This window comes from Ranitomeya variabilis, chromosome 4 (assembly GCF_051348905.1).
Source record: "Ranitomeya variabilis isolate aRanVar5 chromosome 4, aRanVar5.hap1, whole genome shotgun sequence".
NCBI classification, from domain to species: Eukaryota; Metazoa; Chordata; class Amphibia; order Anura; family Dendrobatidae; genus Ranitomeya; species Ranitomeya variabilis.
Genome location: NC_135235.1, coordinates 609,168,983 through 609,189,954, shown reverse-complemented (window position 1 = coordinate 609,189,954; position 20,972 = coordinate 609,168,983). Strand labels below are relative to the sequence as shown.

Below are 20,972 nucleotides of genomic sequence, written 5' to 3'. Positions count from 1 at the left end.
GTTTACCCTGGTTACCAGTGAAGACATCGCTGGATCGGTGTCACACACACCGATTCAGTGATGTCAGCGTGACCTCAACGACCAAAAATCGGCCCAGGCCATTCCGACACGACCAGCGATCTCACAGCAGGGGCCTGGTCGCTGCTACGTGTCACACATAGCGAGATCGCTACTGAGGTCGCTGTTTCGTCACAAAACTTGTGACTCAGCAGCGATCTCGCTAGCGATCTCGCTAAGTGAGACGGGGCCTTATTGCTGGGAATATGCTGGAGTGCATATTGCTGGGAAAAATATTTACACATAATGTTTTGCATTTATCCCAAAAAAGTTCTGACATACCCAAAAAAGACTGAATACAAATGCATGTCCAAATTTTCATATATATATATATATATATATATATATATATATATATATATATATATATATATATATATATATATATATATTTTTTTTTTTAATAGACAACCATGTAGAATTTTTTAAAACTTCAGAAATACTTACTACTTTGTGTTGGTATATCACATAAAATCAAAATAAAATACATTAGATTTTGTGAGTGCAACGTGAAAAAATAAAGAAAAGTTCACGGGGTATGAATGCTTTCTCAGGGCACTGTATATGCATGTATGTTTGTGTGTACGTATATACAGTGGGTACAGAAAGTATTCATACCCCTTTAAATTTTTCACTCCTTGTTTCATTGCAACCATTTGGTAAATTCAAAAAAGTTCATTTTGTCTCATTAATGTACACGCTGCACCCCATCTTGGCTGAAAAAAAAAACAGAAATGTAGTAATTTTTGCAAATTTATTAACCCTTTAGTGACAGAGCCAATTTGGTACCTAATGACCGAGCCAATTTTTACAATTCTGACCACTGTCACTTTATGAGGTTATAACTCTGGAACGCTTTAACGGATCCTGCTGATTCTGAGATTGTTTTTTCGTGACATGTTGTACTTCATGCTAGTGGTAACATTTCTTCGATATTACTTGCGATTAGTTATGAAAAAAATGGAAATATGGTGAAAATTTTTAAAATTTTGCAATTTTCAAATTTTGTATTTTTATGCCCTTAAATCAGAGAGATATGTCACACAAAATAGTTAATAAATAACATTTCCGACATGTCTACTTTACATCAGCACAATTTTGGAAACAAAATTTTTTTTTGTTAGGGAGTTATAAGGGTTAAAATTTGACCAGCAATTTCTGATTTTTACAACACCATTTTTTTTTAGGGACCACATCACATTTGAAGTAATTTTGAGGGGTCTATATGATAGAAAATAACCAAGTGTGACACCATTCTAAAAACTGCACCCCTCAAGGTACTTAAAACCACATTCAAGAAGTTTATTAACCCTTTACGTGCTTCACAGGAACTCAAACAATGTGGAAGGAAAAAATGAACATTTAACTTTTTTTGCAAACACTTTAATTCAGAACCATATTTTTTATTTTCACAAGTGTAAAAACAGAAATGTAACCATAAATTTTGTTGTGCAATTTCTCCTGAATACGCTGATACCCCATATGTGGGGATAAACCACTGTTTGGGCGCACCGCAGAGCTTGGAAGAGAAGGAGCGCCGTTTGACTTTTTCAATGCAGAATTGGCTGGAATTGAGATCGGATGCCATGTCACGTTTGGAGAGCCCCTGATGTGCCTAAACAGTGGAAACGCTCCACAAATGACACCATTTTGGAAACTAGACCTCTTAAGGAACTTAACTAGATGTGTGGTGAGCACTTTGAGCCCCAAAGTGCTTCACAGAAGTTTATAACGTAGAGCCGTGAAAATAAAAAATCGCATTTGTTTACACAAAAATGATATTTTCGCCCACAAATTCTTATTTTCACAAGGGTAACAGGAGAAATTAGACCACAAAAGTTGTTGTGCAATTTCTCCTGAGTACGTCGATACCCCATATGTGGGGGTAAACCACTGTTTGGGCGCACCGCAGAGCTTGGAAGAGAAGGAGTGCCGTTTTACTTTTTCAATGTAGAATTGGCTGGAATTGAGATCGGACGCCATGTCGCGTTTGGAGAGCCCCTTATGTGCCTAAACAGTGGAAACCCCCCACAAGTGACACCATTTTGGAAACTAGACCCCATAAGGAACTTAACTAGATGTGTGATGAGCACTTTGATCCCCCAGGTGCTTCACGGAAGTTTATAACGTAGAGCCGTGAAAATAAAAAAATCACATTTTTTCTACAAAAATGATCTTTTTGCCCCAAAATTTTTATTTTCCCAAGGGTAACAGGAGAAATTAGACCACAAAAGTTGTTGTGCAATTTCTCCTGAGTACGTTGATACCCCATATGTGGGGGTAAACCACTGTTTGGGCTCACAGCAGAGCTTGGAAGAGAAGGAGCGCCGTTTTACTTTTTCAATGTAGAATTAGCTGGAATTGAGATCGGATGCCATGTCGCGTTTGGAGAGGCCCTGATGTGCCTAAACAGTGGAAACCCCCCACAAATGACACCATTTTGGAAACTAGACCCCTTAAGGAACTTATCTAGATGTGTGGTGAGCACTTTAAACCCCCAGGTGCTTCACGGAAGTTTATAACGTAGAGCCGTGAAAATAAAAAATCCTTTTTTTTCACTCAAAAATGATTTTTTAGCCTGCAGAAGTGACCCTATTTTGGAAACTAGACCCCCCAAGGAACTTATCTAGATGTGTGGTGAGAACTTTGAATGCCCAAGTGCTTCACAGAAGTTTATAATGCAGAGTCGTGAAAATAAAAAATATTTTTTTTTTCCACAAAAAAAGATTTTTTAGCCCCCAAGTTTTTATTTTCACAAGGGTATCAGGAGAAATTGGACCCCAAAAGTTGTTGTACAATTTATCCCGAGTATGCTGATGCCCCATATGTGGGGGTAAACCACTGTTTGGGCGCACGGCAGAGCTCAGAATGTAGGGAGCACCATTTTACTTTTTGAGCACAAAATTGGCTGTGGCGTTTAGAGACCCCCTGATGTACCTAAACAGTGGAAACCCCCCAATTCTAACTCCAACCCTAACCCCAACACACCCCTAACCCTAATCCCAACCCGATCCATAATCCTAATCACAACCCTAACCCCCAAAACACCCCTAACCCTAATCCCAAAGCTAACCATAACCCTAATCAAAACCCTAAACCCAACACCCCCCTAATCCTAATCTCAACCCTAACCTCAAAACCTAACCCTAATCCCAATACACCCATATCCTTAATCCCAACCCTAGCCTTAACCCTAATCCCAAACCTAACCCTAATCCCAAATGTAACCCTAATGCCAACCCTAATCCAAATCCTAATCCCAACTCTAACCCTAACTTTAGCCCCAACCCTAGCCCTAACCCTAACTTTAGCCCAAACCCTAACTTTAGCCCTAAACCTAGCCCCAACCCTAACCCTAACTTTAGCCCCAACCCTAGCCCTAACCCTAGCTCTAACCCTAATCCTAGCTCTAACCCTAACCCAAGCCCTAACCCTAACCCTAAGGCTATGTGCACATGTTGCAGATTTTGCTGCGGATCCGCAGCGTTTCCACAGCTGTGGGTCCGCAGCAGTTTCCCATGAGTTTACAGTACAATGTAAACCTATGGGAAACATTAAACGCTGTGCCCATGCTGCGGGAAAAACCACACGGAAACGCAGCGGTTTACATTCCGCAGCATGTCAATTCTTTCTGCTGATTCCGCAGCGGTTTTACACCTGCTCCATAATAGAAAACCGCAGGTGTAAAACCGCAGTGGAATCCGCACAAAAACCGTGGTACATCCGCGATAAATCCACAGGAAAAACGCAGCGTTTTGGTCCTGCGGATTTATCAAATCCGCTGCGGAAAAATCCGCAGAGAACCATTCTATGTGTGCACATATCCTAACCCTACCCCTACCCCTAACCCTAACCCTACCCCTAACCCTACCCCTAACCCTAGCCCTAACCCTAACCCTACCCCTAACCCTACCCCTAACCCTACCCCTTACCCTAACCCTATTTGGAAAATTGAAATTCATACATTTTTTTTATTTTATTATTTTTTTCTTACTAAGGGGGTGATAAAGGGGGGGGTTATTTACTATTTTTTTTTATTTTGATCACTGTGATAGGATCTCACAGTGACCAAAATAAAAAAAGAGGAAGAATTTTCTTCTGCCGGCCGGCAGATCATGGCGGGCGCACTGCGCATGCGCCCGCCATTTTCTTACCGGAGCAAGAAGCCACAGGCCAGGAGAAGACACAGGAGGACCCAGGGACACCGGTAAGTATAACAGGGTCCCCGAATCCCCCTATTTCTCTGTCCTCTGATGTGCGATCACATCAGAGGACAGAGAAATGACATCGTTGTTTTTTTTTTTTGTTTTTTTTTTTGCGGTCGCCGGTAAACAGTTAATTACCGGCGATCGCAAAACAGGGGTCGGTAAAAACCGACCCCGATCATGTTCTTTGGGGTCTCGGCTACCCCCGGCAGCCGAGACCCCAAAGAACATCCGGGTGCCGGGCGGCAGGCGCACTGCGCATGCGCCCGCCATTATTTCCCCGGAAAAAGATGGCGGCGCCCATCGGGAGCCACGAGGAGCACCGGGGGAGGTAGGTGAGTATTGGGGGGCTATCTGGGGCTATCGGGGACCACATTTCTCTGTCCTCCGATGTGCGATCACATCGGAGGACAGATAAATTAAATGGCAAATCGCGTTTTTTGGTTTTTTTTGTGACCGCCGGTAAACGGTTAATTACCGGCGATCGCAACTCGGGGGTCGGTAAAAAACCCCCGAATCATGTTCTCTGGGGTCTCGGCTACCCCCGGCAACCGAGACCCCAGAGAAAATGTGATTATGGGGGGCGCTATTCACTTTTTCCACAGCGCCGTTAATTAACGGCGCTGTGGTTTAAGTACCCTTAGCGGCCGCCGTTAAAAGGAAAAACTGAAATATCACATGGTCATAAGTATTCAGACCCTTTGCTCAGTATTGGGTAGAGCTTTTGAGCTAGATGTGTTGTGAGCACTTTGAACGCCCAATTGTTTCAATAAAGTTTATTACGCAGAGCAGTGAAAATAAAAAAAATTTTTGTTTCCACAAAAATATTTAGCCCCCAATTTTTTATTTTCCCAAGGGTAACGTGAGAAATTGGACCCCAAAAGATGTTGTGAAATTTGTCCTGAGTATGCTGATACCCCATATGTGAGGGAAACCACCGTTTGGGCACATGGCAGTGCTTGGAAGGGAAGTAGTGATGTTTTGGAATGCAGACTTTGATAGAATGGTCTGCAGGCATCATGTTGCCTTTGCAGAGCCACTGATGTGCCTAAACTGTAGAAACCCCCCACAAATGACCCCATTTTGGAAACTAGACCCCCCAAGGAACTTATCTAGATGTGTTGTGAGAATGTCTATAAGGCAGAGCCGTGAAAATAAAAAATAATTTTTCCCCACAAAATATTTTCACAAGGGTAACAGGAAAAATTGACCCCAAAACACCCCTAACCCTAAACCCAACCCTAACCACACCCCTAACCCTGACACACCCCTAACCCAAATCCCAACCATAACTCTAATCCCAACCGTAAACGTAATTAAAACCCTAACCCCAACTTTAGCCCCCACCCTAACCCTATCATTAGCCCCAAACCCTGTTGTGAATTTGGATTCTGGGCTCCCCCGGTGGCTACTGGTGGAATTGAACTGGTGTCTTCATCTTCTCTGTTCACCTGTTCCCATCAAGATGTGGGAGTCGCTATATAACCTTGCTGCTCTGTTAGTTGCTTGCCGGTCAACAATGTTATCAGAAGCCTCTCTGTGCTTGTTCCTGCTCCTAGACAACTACTAGATAAGTTGGACTCTTGTCCATGTTTGTTTTTGCATTTTTGTTCCAGTTCACAGCTGTAGTTTCGTTACTGTGTCTGGAAAGCTCTTGTGAACAGGAATTGCCACTCTGGTGTTATGAGTTAATGCCAGAGTTTTAAAGTAATTTCTGGATGGTGTTTTGATAGGGTTTTTAGCTGACCATGAAAGTGTCCTTTCTGTCTTCTGCTATGTAGTAAGTGGACCTCAAATTTGCTAAACCTATTTTCATACTACGTTTGTTATTTCATCTTGATTCACCGCCAATACATGTGGGGGGCCTCTGTCTCCTTTCGGGGTATTTCTCTAGAGGTGAGCTAGGACTAATATTTTCCTCTGCTAGCTTTATTTAGTCCTCCGGCTGGTGCTGGGCATCTAGAATCAACGTAGGCATGCTACCCGGCCACTGCTAGTTGTGCGTTAGGTTTAGTTCATGGTCAGCTCAGTTTCCATCTTCCAAGAGCTAGTTCCTATATATGCTGATGCTATGATCTCTTGCCATTGAGATCATGACAGTTTGACCGGCCCACTAAAGGGTTAAAATCCTTGGCTGAGAAAGGAGAGAAATAAGTAGTCTGCTGAAATTTTTTTTTTTTTTTTTCTCTCCTTTGAATGGCTCTGTGTTCACCTGTTTGCAATGGATCTTCAGAGTGTAACTGCAGGTTTGAATAATCTCGCCACGAAGGTACAAAATTTGCAAGATTTTGTTTGTCATGCACCTGTATCTGAGCCGAGAATTCCTTTGCCGGAATTTTTCTCGGGGAATAGATCTGGGTTTCAGAATTTTCGAAATAATTGCAAATTATTTTTGTCCCTGAAATCTCGCTCTGCCGGAGATCCTGCACAGCAGGTCAGGATTGTGATTTCCTTGCTCCGGGGTGACCCTCAAGACTGGGCTTTTTCATTGACACCAGGGGATCCTGCGTTGCTCAATGTGGATGCGTTTTTTCTGGCCTTGGGGTTGCTTTATGACGAACCTCATTTGGAGCTTCAGGCAGAAAAAACTTTGATGTCCCTATCTCAGGGGCAAGATGAAGCGGAAATTTACTGCCAAAGATTCTGTAAATGGTCTATGCTTACTCAGTGGAATGAGTGCGCCCTGGCGGCGACTTTCAGAGAGGGTCTCTCTGATGCCATTAAGGATGTTATGGTGGGGTTCCCTGTGCCTGCGGGTCTGAATGAGTCCATGACAATGGCTATTCAGATCGATAGGCGTTTGCGGGAGCGCAAACCAGTGCACCATCTGGCGGTGTCCACTGAGAAATCGCCAGAGAGTATGCAGTGTGATAGAATTCTGTCCCGAAGCGAGCGGCAGAATTTTAGACGGAAAAATGGGTTGTGTTTCTATTGTGGTGATTCTACTCATGTTATATCAGCATGCTCTAAGCGCACTAAAAAGCTTGGTAAATCTGTTTCCATTTGCACCTTACCGTCTAAGTTTATTCTATCTGTGACCCTGATTTGCTCTTTGTCATCTATTACCACGGACGCCTATGTCGACTCTGGCGCCGCTTTGAGTCTTATGGATTGGTCCTTTGCCAAACGCTGTGGGTATGATTTAGAGCCTTTGGAGACTCCTATTCCTCTGAAGGGGATTGACTCCACCCCATTGGCTAATAATAAACCACAATACTGGACACAAGTAACTATGCGTATTAATCCGGATCACCAGGAGATTATTCGCTTTCTGGTGCTGTATAATCTACATGATGATTTGGTGCTAGGATTGCCTTGGCTGCAATCTCACAACCCAGTCCTCGACTGGAAAGCTATGTCTGTGTTGAGCTGGGGATGTAAGGGGGCTCATGGGGATGTACCTGTGGTTTCCATTTCATCATCTATTCCCTCTGAAATTCCTGAGTTCCTGTCTGACTATCGTGACGTCTTTGAAGAATCCAAGCTTGGTTCGTTACCTCCGCACCGAGAGTGCGATTGTGCCATAGATTTAATCCCGGGTAGTAAATACCCAAAGGGTCGTTTATTTAATCTGTCTGTGCCTGAACATGCTGCTATGCGTGAATATATAAAGGAGTCCTTGGAAAAGGGACATATTCGTCCATCGTCATCTCCCTTAGGAGCCGGTTTTTTCTTTGTGTCAAAAAAAGACGGCTCTTTGAGACCATGTATTGATTATCGGCTTTTGAATAAAATCACTGTTAAATATCAATACCCATTGCCGTTGCTGACTGATTTGTTTGCTCGCATAATGGGGGCCAAGTGGTTCTCTAAGATTGACCTTCGTGGGGCGTATAATTTGGTGCGAATCAGGCAGGGGGATGAGTGGAAAACCGCATTTAATACGCCCGAGGGCCACTTTGAGTATTTAGTGATGCCTTTTGGTCTTTCAAATGCTCCGTCAGTTTTCCAGTCCTTTATGCATGATATTTTTCGCGATTATTTGGATAAATTTATGATTGTGTATCTGGATGATATTCTGATTTTTTCGGATGACTGGGACTCTCATGTCCAGCAAGTCAGGAGGGTTTTTCAGGTTTTGCGGTCTAATTCTTTGTGTGTGAAGGGTTCTAAGTGTGTTTTTGGGGTACAGAGGATTTCCTTTTTGGGATATATTTTTTCCCCCTCTTCCATTGAAATGGATCCTGTCAAGGTTCAAGCTATTTGTGATTGGACGCAGCCCTCTTCTCTTAAGAGTCTTCAGAAATTTTTGGGCTTTGCTAACTTTTATCGTCGATTTATTGCTGGTTTTTCGGATATTGCTAAGCCATTGACCGATTTGACTAAGAAGGGTGCTGATGTTGCTGATTGGTCCCCTGATGCTGTGGAGGCCTTTCGGGAGCTTAAGCGCCGTTTTTCCTCTGCCCCTGTGTTGCGTCAGCCTGATGTTGCTCTACCTTTTCAGGTTGAGGTCGACGCTTCTGAGATCGGAGCTGGGGCAGTGTTGTCGCAGAAAAGTTCTGACTGCTCCGTGATGAGGCCTTGTGCCTTCTTTTCCCGTAAATTTTCGCCCGCTGAGCGGAATTATGATGTTGGGAATCGGGAGCTTTTGGCCATGAAGTGGGCTTTTGAGGAGTGGCGCCATTGGCTTGAGGGGGCCAGACATCAGGTGGTGGTATTGACTGACCACAAAAATTTGATTTATCTTGAGACCGCCAAGCGCCTGAATCCTAGACAGGCGCGCTGGTCATTATTTTTCTCTCGGTTTAATTTTGTGGTGTCATACCTACCGGGTTCTAAGAATGTTAAGGCGGATGCCCTTTCTAGGAGTTTTGAGCCTGACTCGCCTGGTAACTCTGAGCCCACAGGTATCCTTAAGGATGGAGTGGTATTGTCAGCCGTTTCTCCAGACCTGCGGCGGGCCTTGCAGGAGTTTCAGGCGGATAGACCTGATCGTTGCCCACCTGATAAACTGTTTGTTCCTGATGATTGGACCAGTAGAGTCATCTCTGAGGTTCATTCTTCTGCGTTGGCAGGTCATCCTGGCATTTTTGGTACCAGGGATTTGGTGGCAAGGTCCTTCTGGTGGCCTTCCCTGTCACGAGATGTGCGAGGCTTTGTGCAGTCTTGTGACGTTTGTGCTCGGGCCAAGCCTTGTTGTTCTCGGGCTAGTGGATTGTTGTTGCCCTTGCCTATTCCTAAGAGGCCTTGGACGCACATCTCGATGGATTTTATTTCAGATCTGCCTGTTTCTCAGAAGATGTCTGTCATCTGGGTGGTGTGTGACCGTTTCTCTAAGATGGTCCATTTGGTTCCTCTGCCCAAGTTGCCTTCTTCTTCCGAGTTGGTTCCTCTGTTTTTTCAAAATGTTGTTCGTTTGCATGGTATTCCTGAGAATATCGTTTCTGACAGAGGGACCCAATTCGTGTCTAGATTTTGGCGGGCATTCTGTGCTAGGATGGGCATAGATTTATCTTTTTCGTCCGCTTTCCATCCTCAGACGAATGGCCAGACTGAGCGGATTAATCAGACCCTGGAGACATATCTGAGGTGTTTTGTGTCTGCTGACCAGGATGATTGGGTTGCTTTTTTGCCATTGGCGGAGTTCGCTCTCAATAATCGGGCCAGCTCTGCCACTTTGGTGTCCCCGTTTTTCTGTAATTCGGGGTTTCATCCTCGATTTTCCTCTGGTCAGGTGGAATCTTCGGATTGTCCTGGAGTGGATGCTGTGGTGGAGAGATTGCATCAGATCTGGGGGCAGGTGGTGGACAATTTGAGGTTGTCCCAGGAGAAGACTCAGCTTTTTGCTAACCGCCGTCGTCGTGTTGGTCCTCGTCTTCGTGTTGGGGACTTGGTGTGGTTGTCTTCTCGTTTTGTCCCTATGAGGGTCTCTTCTCCTAAGTTTAAGCCTCGGTTCATCGGCCCGTATAAGATATTGGAGATTCTTAACCCTGTTTCCTTCCGTTTGGACCTCCCTGCATCCTTTTCTATTCATAACGTTTTTCATCGGTCATTATTGCGCAGGTATGAGGTACCGGTTGTGCCTTCCGTTGAGCCTCCTGCTCCGGTGTTGGTTGAGGGTGAGTTGGAGTACGTTGTGGAGAAAATCTTAGACTCTCGTGTTTCCAGACGGAGACTCCAGTATCTGGTCAAGTGGAAGGGATACGGCCAGGAGGATAATTCTTGGGTGAATGCATCTGATGTTCATGCCTCTGATCTGGTTCGTGCCTTTCATAGGGCCCATCCTGATCGCCCTGGTGGTTCTGGTGAGGGTTCGGTGCCCCCTCCTTGAGGGGGGGGTACTGTTGTGAATTTGGATTCTGGGCTCCCCCGGTGGCTACTGGTGGAATTGAACTGGTGTCTTCATCTTCTCTGTTCACCTGTTCCCATCAAGATGTGGGAGTCGCTATATAACCTTGCTGCTCTGTTAGTTGCTTGCCGGTCAACAATGTTATCAGAAGCCTCTCTGTGCTTGTTCCTGCTCCTAGACAACTACTAGATAAGTTGGACTCTTGTCCATGTTTGTTTTTGCATTTTTGTTCCAGTTCACAGCTGTAGTTTCGTTACTGTGTCTGGAAAGCTCTTGTGAACAGGAATTGCCACTCTGGTGTTATGAGTTAATGCCAGAGTTTTAAAGTAATTTCTGGATGGTGTTTTGATAGGGTTTTTAGCTGACCATGAAAGTGTCCTTTCTGTCTTCTGCTATGTAGTAAGTGGACCTCAAATTTGCTAAACCTATTTTCATACTACGTTTGTTATTTCATCTTGATTCACCGCCAATACATGTGGGGGGCCTCTGTCTCCTTTCGGGGTATTTCTCTAGAGGTGAGCTAGGACTAATATTTTCCTCTGCTAGCTTTATTTAGTCCTCCGGCTGGTGCTGGGCATCTAGAATCAACGTAGGCATGCTACCCGGCCACTGCTAGTTGTGCGTTAGGTTTAGTTCATGGTCAGCTCAGTTTCCATCTTCCAAGAGCTAGTTCCTATATATGCTGATGCTATGATCTCTTGCCATTGAGATCATGACAAAACCCTAACCATAACCCTAATGGGAAAATGCAAATCAATACTTTTTTTAATTTTATTATTTTTCCCTAACTAAGGGGGTGATAAAGGGGGGTTTGATTTACAATTTATAGCGGGTTTTTATAGCAGGTTTTTATGTTTGACAGCTGTCACACACTAAAAGACACTTTTTATAGCAAAAAATAGTTTTGCATCACATTTTGAGAGCTATAATTTTTCCATATTTTGGCCCACAGAGTCATGTGAGGTCTTGTTTTTTGCGAGACGAGTTATCGTTTTTATTGGTGCCATTTTTGGGCACATGACATTTTTTGATCGCTTTTTATTCCGATTTTTGTGAGGCAGAATGAACAAAAAACAGCAATTCATGAATTTCTTTTGTGGGGGGCGTTTATACCGTTCAGCATGTGGTAAAATTGATAAACCAGTTTTATTCTTCGGGTCAGTACGATGACAATGATACCTCATTTATATATTTTTTTATGTTTTGGCGCTATTATACAATAAAAACTATTTTATATAACAAAGAATTATTTTTGCATCGCTTTATTGTGAGAGCTATAACTTTTTTATATTTCTGGTGATGGAGCTGTATGGGGGCTTATTTTTTGGGCTCCTTCTCACTTGCGTGAGACTCGGATGAGTTTCGCATGGCAATACCCCGGCACTGCACATGGCACAGAGGAGCGGAGCATGCGGCTGCATGTATTGCTATGCAGCCGCACGCTCCGATCTGAGTGCCAGGTGCAGAGCCAGGTTTTAAACATGCGAGATTCATCCGAATTGCTCACAAGTGAGAAGGAGCCCTTTGCGGGACAAGATTACGTTTTCAGCGGTACCATGTTTATTTATATCCGTCTTTTTGATTTGGTGGTATGATGATAGAGCATTGTTTTTTGGCTTTTTCTTTTTTTTTAATGGTGTTCACTAAAGGGTTAACTAGTGGGACAGTTTTATAGGTCGGTCGTTATGGACGCGGCAATGCTAAATATGTGTACTTTTATTGTTTAGATTTTTTTAAATTCAAAAATGTATTTAGTGATAGAATAAGTATTGATTTTTTTTTTTTAATATATCTTTATAATTATTTATTTATTCTTTTTAATCTATTCTTACTTTTACACTGTGTTAGGACTGACGGAAAGCACCAAATAATAATTGGAGATGATATAAGGTGCGTTCGCAGTCCGGGGTCCACCGTGCAGCTAAGACACCTGCTGCTTGGTAATGACGGACTATATGGTGATATAATCTGAGTACACACACGGGTTAGCTTCACCCAGTATGAAGGAAGCGAATTCTGTTGCGTCACAGGGCCGTGATATCGCATAGAGAGCGCAAGCAAGGTGACATAGAACTCTGCCCCAAGACTCAGGGTAAGGCTGCCGTCACACTAGCAGTATTTGGTCAGTATTTTACATCAGTATTTGTAAGCCAAACCAGAAGTGGGTGATAAATGCAGAAGTGGTGCATATGTTCCTAGTATACTTTTCCTCTAATTGTTCCACTCCTGGTTTTGGCTTACAAAAACTGATGTAAAATACTGACCAAATACTGCTAGTGTGACGGCAGCCTACGAGTCCCTCTAGATCTCTTGCGCTTAACACTGCTACTGCGGTGCCAGGGAAACTAAAGTTAAATATTTACCACACAGGAGTGCATGCAGCGCCGCTCTGGCGAACACCACTAACCAACCTAAACAGGGCCAGGAAAGCGCACTATCTGCGCACGCCGCCACTCTGGCGGTCGCTGCTAACTGAATTCAGCAACTTGTGCAGTTGTGCAGGATAGCACTGTCGGGCGCTAGGTAGCCCTACCATTCGCAAGCAGGCAACAACACTAGGGATGGGAATGATTCGGAGCTTTCATCCATCAACAGGCATTCATCCACACACAAGTTAATAAGTTTACACGAGCGCATGGCCAAGCGGCCATGCGAACCCTTTATAGCATAGACAAGAAAACGGAGGAAAAAAGTCCACTTCAACATATTTAGAAAACAATATACAAAAGATTTATTAAGTAATCAATACAAATACAAATATGTAAAATACAAAAACATGGGTGTATTGTTAATACCGCCATATAGCAGAAGACACATAGGAGGAAATGCGGCAATGACCAAGTCAGGGGGGGAGTTCACATATACACCTTTTGGGTGGCAGCGTCAGCTCAGAAAGTAAAGAGAATGTATGACCAAATACAATCACTACGTCTAAATCACATGGCACAGGTAGCCCAAAGTACAAAGATCATATCTTCATAAGCACATATAGTTGCTGCTTACCCATTATGGATCAGGTGTGTTCTCCCCACCTCACTCGGTCCCCCCGAGTGAGGTGGGGAGAACACACCTGATCCATAATGGGTAAGCAGCAACTATATGTGCTTATGAAGATATGATCTTTGTACTTTGGGCTACCTGTGCCATGTGATTTAGACGTAGTGATTGTATTTGGTCATACATTCTCTTTACTTTCTGAGCTGACGCTGCCACCCAAAAGGTGTATATGTGAACTCCCCCCCTGACTTGGTCATTGCCGCATTTCCTCCTATGTGTCTTCTGCTATATGGCGGTATTAACAATACACCCATGTTTTTGTATTTTACATATTTGTATTTGTATTGATTACTTAATAAATCTTTTGTATATTGTTTTCTAAATATGTTGAAGTGGACTTTTTTCCTCCGTTTTCTTGTCTATGTATTGGTTTGGAGTAGTCCCAGAAGGGCACCCGAGGAGTGCCTAGAGAGAGTTGGTACTTACCACTCATATATACAGAGTATATTGGTGCTTCATGACTGTAATATTGAACCCTTTATAGCAGTAGAGCTCCAGGACCCTCCTGATGGTCCAATAGGAGCTGCAACAGGACCCGAGCATGTGACCCCCAACCTCCAATGGGAGGTCTTCCCTTGGGCATGCTCAGTGTGGGAAAAGCAAGACATAGTCCCTGAAATGCCTGCTCGCTGCTGAACAATGCTGGCTACAAAGGCAGAGCCTGGAAAGGTAGCAATGCCTAAGCGCACTGTATCAGCTTGAGCCAGATGCTGGGATCGCTGTCTCTGCTGAGCAGGTTCCACTGTGGCTGGAGGAGAATGGGAGACTGCAGTGGACATGGTTCGAGACACACACTGTGGATCACTATGGGACACTCATTATGTGCAAGCTGATCGCTTCTATAGCATGCAGATCTGCATGCTATAGCAGCTGTCAGTGCTGCAATCACTGCACACTGACCTTAAAGACTTCCTGACATGCACTGCGCATCACAGGAAGTCTCTCAGCTCTGGTAACCCAGATGTCATCATGATGACATCGGGTTACCATGGGAGCGATCGGAACCCAACAGCATGCGGTACACTGCGATCAAACTCGCTCCCGGGTTCAAATTGCCGGGAGCAGTCCGTGCCTGCTCCTGGCACTTAGTAACTGGTGTCAACTTTTTTGAATTTACCCCCGGGAGCGCTACTGATCACATTGGACATACTATTCCGTCCATGGGTATTAAGTCCCAGGTCACATGGACAAAATAGTACATCCAATGCCAGAAAGGGGTTAAATATTAGTGTCTAAGCAAAAAGTCTGAATACTTATAACCATGTGATATTTTAGTTTTTCTTCTTTAATAAATTTGCAAAAATTTCTACATTTCTGTTTTTTTCAGTCAAGATAAGTTGCAGAGTGTACATTAATGTGAAATTTACCAAATGGCTGAAATGAAACAAAGAGTGAAAAATTTAAAGGGGTCTGAATACTTTCCATACCCACTGTATGTATGTATGCATGTATATAAATCACATTGTATGATTTCTAAATATGTCATGTAACAAAATGCAACTTAATTAAGTATTTGATCATCTACCAACCAGCAAGAAATCTGGCTCTCACAGACCTGTTAATTTTTCATTAAGAAGCCCTCCTACTCTGCACTCATTACCTGTATTAATTGCAACTTTTTGAATTTGTTATCTGTATAAAAGACACCTGTCCACACACTCTAATCACACTCCAACCTCTCTACCATGGCCAAGACCAAAAAGCTGTCTAAGGACACCAGGGACAAAATTGTAGACCTGTACAAGGCTGGGATGGGCTACAGGACAATAGAGAAGCAGCTTGGTGAGAAGGCAACAACTGTTGGCACATTTATTAGAAAATGGAAGAAACACAAGATGATTGTCAATCTTGCTTAGTCTGGTGCTCCATGCAAGATCTCGCCTCGTGGGGTAAGAATGATTCTGAGAAAGATCAGGAATCAGCCCAGAGCTACATGTGAGTACCTGGTCAATGACCTGAAGAGAGCTGAAACTACAGTATCAAACATTACCATTAGTAACACACTACGCTTTCATGGATTAAAATCCTGCATGGCACACAAGGTCCCCATGTTCACTCCAGCACATGTCCAGGCCCATTTGAAGTTCGCCAATGACCATTTGGATGATCCAGAGGAGACATGGGACAAGGTCATGTGGTCAGATGAGACCAAAATAGAACCTTTTGGTATCAACTCCACTCACCTTGTTTGGAGGAAGAAGAAGGATGAGTACAACCACAAGAACACTGTCTCAACTTTGAAGCATGGGGGGAACTGCATACTTTGGGGGGTGCTTTTCTGCAAAGGGGATAGGGCAACGGCACCAGATTGAAGGGAGGATGGATGGGGTAATGTATGGTGAGATTTTGGCCAACAACCTCCTTCCCTCAGTAAGCGCATTGAAGATGGTCGTGGCTGGGTCTTCCGCCATGACAATGACCCGAAACACACAGGGCAACTAAGCAGTGGCTCTGTAATAAGCATTTCAAGGTCCTGATGTGTGTGCAAACTTGGTCAAGAACTACAGGAAATATCTGATCTCTGTAATTGCAAACAAAGATTTCTGTACCAAATATTAAGTTCTGTTTTCCTATTGTATCAAATACTTATTTAATGCAATAAAATGCAAACTAATGATGTAAAAATCATACAATGTGATTTTTTAAAAAGTTTTTGTCTCTCACAGTTGAAGTGTACCTGCGATAAAAATTACAGACCTTTCCATTTTTTGTAGGTAGGAAAACTTGCAAAACCGGCAGTGTATCAAATACCTTCCACCCCCCTATACTTATATTCACATTTATGCATATACGGCTCTGGCAAAAATTAAGAGACCACTGCAAAATGTTCAGATTGTCTTATTTTTCTCTTTATGGCTATGTGCACACGTAGGAAATGTGGTGCAGAATTTTCTGCACAAAATCCGCATCTCCTGGCAGAATCCGCAGGTGCGGATTTGCCATGGTTTTTATGAGGATTTTGTGCGGATTTGCCGTGGATTCTGTGCGGGTTTTCTGCAGTTTTTGCCACTGCGGATTTCTATCATGGAGGGGTGCAGAAACGCTGCAGATCCGCACAAAAGAAGTGACATGCACTTCTTTTAAATCCGCAGCAATTCCGCACTGATTTTTCCGCACCATCTGCACAACTTTTTTTTTACCCATTGATTTACATTGTACTGTACATCACAGTGCGGATCTGCAGCGTTTTTGCGTGGAAAAATCCGCTGCGGATCTGCAGCAAATCCAGATCGTGTGCACATAGCCTAAAGGTATATTTAGAGTAAAATTAAATTGTTCTTTTATTCTATAAACTTCTAACAACATGTCTCCGAATTTCCAAGCAATAAATTTTGTATTTTTTTTTCTGAAAAAGAAAAATGGTCAAAATTAATTAAAACAACAGTGCTTTCAGACCTCAAATAATGCAAAGAAAACAAGTTCATAATCGTTTAGAAACAATAATACTAATGTTTTAACTGAGGAAGAGTTCAGAAATCAACATTTTGTGGAATAACCATGATTTTTAATCACAGCTTTCATGTGTCTTGGCATGCTTTCCACCAGTCTTTCACACTGGTTCTGGTGCAACAATTTAAGCAGTTCTTCTTTGTTTGATGGCTTGTGACTATCCATCATCCTCTTGATTACATTCCAGAGGTTGTCAATGGGGTTCAGGTCTGGAGATTGGGCTGCCCATGACAGGGTTTTAATGTGGTGGTCTGTTCATTTTTGCCAGAGCTGTATTTATAGCCAGTGAAGGTAAGGAACCCACCTGTTTCTTAAGTAACGCATAAAGTCAGGGTGCAGGATCTTAAAATGTTCTGTTGTCAGGTTCTTCCCAAAATATTTGGCAGGGCTATGGACATAAAGAAGACGGTGGTTAAACTATGGCTATACACTGTGTGTAGAATTATTAGGCAGGTTGTATTTTAGAGGATTATTTTTATTATTGATCAACAACTGTGTTCTCAATCAACCCAAAAGACTCATAAATATCAATGCTTAATATTTTTGGAAGTTGGAGTGGTTTTTTTTTTAGATTTGGCTATCTGAGGATATCTGTTTGTGTAGGTAACTATTATAAATTTTTAAAAACACCAATCAATTGTGTAAAAACACATGTGTGACAGAAAACACAATAACTAGATACCCCTGGGTATGACCCTATATGTCCCTACCTAACTGTGGAGGTTGGCACCCTATAAGAAACTATTGCTTGGCACCCCCACTCAGCGATGTCTATCCCAATCTGTCCTTAGTAGGCCCTGTAACTAAATGAAGGTGGTAAAACACAAAGCTTTAAAAGAGATGAATTATAGCTTAGGAGACAAAAAGTAAATTCAAATATAGGGTAGATACTCAGGGTGTAAAGGGATATATCGACAAAAAATAACACTTATCATAAATAGTATATCTCTCTATTGAAAAAAGGGGGAATGATACCCCTACAAACCCTCAACACCTTTCATACTGATGGTCCAATATGAAAAGATAGCCAATGCATAGATATAAGTGCATTAGGCACACATCATTAAATGTAGACAAAGTCCATAATCATTGTGAGAGGTCTGCAAATAATCAGGGGAACTTATCCCATCCAGAAGGATTCGCCTCGACACCTTTCCCTGTCTGTTCGGTTCATCAGGAGGCCTGGTGTGGTCTATGTTATGCCACAGGAATGAGGTGTCCAGATAGAGGAAGCATACCTGACTGATTTCATATAGGAAGGGGTTACATACCCCTCCATAGAACCAGGGGGCAAATCGGAATTGCTGACATAATACCCACCTGTAAAAAGAATCAATTGGGTCTCTCCATACGCCCGTCCCTCAGTGTGCCACAATGGCGGCCAACATGCGCATGAAAACAGATTTACCGGAAACTTACAGCATACCACGCCATACTGCGTTCCACAGTGGAGCGCAAGGAAGTAGATCCATTGACCTTTCATATATTTCTGATCATGCGCAGAACTTGCGGGATAGCATGTTGTATTGCGAGCCATGATGGAATGCAAGGAAATAGATCCATTGACCTTTAGTATCTTTCCGGTCATGCGCAATTCAGTGCGTTTCAAGCTGGACCACATGGGTATATCCCCGGTCATGCGCAGATGAAAGCAAAGTAATACACGGGTATTCTTATTATATTCTATCATTTCTTATATACTAGAATACTAGAATTACTATAGGGTGTAAGTATAAAGGACCCTATTGGTCCAGTTATAATAAGTATTACCATTTTAGAAGCTTTAAAATCTTTAATTAGGGCGGAGAGAGCCACAGGTATACAATAATAGGTAATAGAGCCACACATACTACAAGGATAAAGTCTCATTAATAGAGAAGCCAACAAATCAAATTTATTAGAGAGACAGGCCAAGGCAACTATTCCAAAGAATCCCCAAGAAACTGTGGGACCAAACAAGACAAACATATCAGCTCAGAGTCATAAGGATGTTAATATAACGACTAGAATATGTAGATTAAATAAGGCAAGTATAAGAAAGGCACTCATTTAGACCCCCGGGAGACAAAGATTCTGCCTCACGTTTCAGAATTGTCTTATCAAAGTTACTCCCCCTAATACCAGGTTTAACCAACTCAATCATGGAAAAAGAAATTTCCTCCAGGTGTCCATGATGTACACCATTAATGTGACGAGCAATGGGGGTATCACGTTTGTTTCTTATGTCACCAAGGTGTTCTCCAACCCTCATTCTAAATTCCCTTATCATTTTTCCAATATAGTCCAGGGGACACGTACAGGTTGCTTTATATACTAGTCCCAAGGATCTACAGTTACCAAAATCTCTAATATAAAATTTCTTTCCATTCGAGGCACTGCAGAACTCCTTGCATTGATGCATAACCCCACACCTTGTACAATTGCCACACCTAAAGAAACCAATAGGTTTCCTATCCAACCAAGTTCCAATCCCCTGTGGTCTCTGATACAGGCTATGTACTAGTCTATCCCCCACAGATCTTCCTCTTCTGTAGGTAATATTTGGTCTTGGTGCTACCAGATTTGTTGGCTTTGGGCCAGCCAGCAATATACCCCAATGTTTGTTGATAACCTGGTGTACCCTCTCAGCCTGGTTATCAAAGGTACCAATAAACCTGACCACATTAGATACATACTCAGATCGAATCCTTTCCCTGAGGAGGGAGCATATGTCTTGGCTGAGTGCCTCCTCAAACGGTTTATGCAGAACGCTGCTGGGGTAACCCCTCTCCCTAAACCTATAATGGAGTTCGTCTGCCTGTTTTTTTTTACATTTCCTTCTAATACGGAGGAATTGACCTTTTGGTATCCCCATCTTGAGTGGGACCGGGTGATGGCTCTTCCACTACAACAAACTATTGGTTGCAGTCGGCTTGCGATATGTACATGTACTGACACATCCACCTCCATCCATATGGCCCATCAAGAGTCACTCTCATTTCATCAGTCCATAAAACCTTAGAAAAGTCAGTCTTAAGATATTTCTTGGCCCAGTCTTGACGTTTTATCTTATGTTTCTTGTTCAAAGGTGGTCGTTTTTCAGCCTTCCTTACCTTGGCCATGTCCCTGAGTATCGCACACCTTGTGCTTTTTGTTACTCCAGTAACATTGCAGCTCTGAAATATGGCAAAACTGGTGGCAAATGGCATCTTGGCAGCTTCACGCTTGATTTTCCTCAGTTCATGGGCAGTTATTTTGCGCCTTTTTTGCCCAACACGCTTCTTGTTGGCTATTTGCCATAAAACACTTGATAGTTCATTGATCATGCTTCAAAAGTTTGGCAATTTCAAGACTGCTGCATCCCTCTGCAAGGCTTCTCACAATTTTGGACTTTTCAGAGCTCGTCAAATCTCTCTTCTGACCCATTTTGCCAAAGGAAAGGAAGTTGCCTAATAATTAAGCACACCTTATATAGGGTGTTGATGTCATTAGACAACACCCCATTACAGAGATGCACATCACCTGATTTACTTAATTGGTAGTTGGCTCTCAAGCCTGAACAGCTTGGAGTAGGACAACATGTATAAAAAGTATCATGTGATCAAAAAACAACTTGCCTAATAATTCTGCACACAGTGTAATAAATGCCTGATGGGAGAAAGTCCCTCTTCTTTTTTTATCTTTTCTGTTATTTCTTCATTTTTAATAAATAACTACAGTAATTAAAAAGCATCTTTTAGTGAGGTTTAATTAGATTTACCTGGTTTACACTTTAGCCCCCTGTCACTACTATTTTTTTTAATATCTTACTTGATATTAGGCTCCTCCTGCAGGATTTCACCTCTCGGGAGAATGATGACCCCCTTTTACCAATTCCTGAAAGTTAAACTCTTTATATAGTCAAATGGAGAGGTAAAATCAAAAGGAAGTTCCAC

At 42.8% G+C, this 20,972-nt stretch overlaps 1 protein-coding gene across 1 annotated transcript in view; it reads right to left on the bottom strand.

Annotated features, from left to right (window-relative positions):
• The window catches only part of LOC143766020 (alpha-N-acetylgalactosaminide alpha-2,6-sialyltransferase 2-like), a 143,433-nt gene that overhangs the window by 62,405 nt on the left and 60,056 nt on the right, over window positions 1-20,972 (bottom strand). Inside the window, exon 7 of the mRNA XM_077253350.1 lies at window positions 17,363-17,446. Coding sequence (XP_077109465.1) covers window positions 17,363-17,446 — 84 coding nt within the window. The remainder of the gene's footprint in view (window positions 1-17,362; window positions 17,447-20,972) is intronic.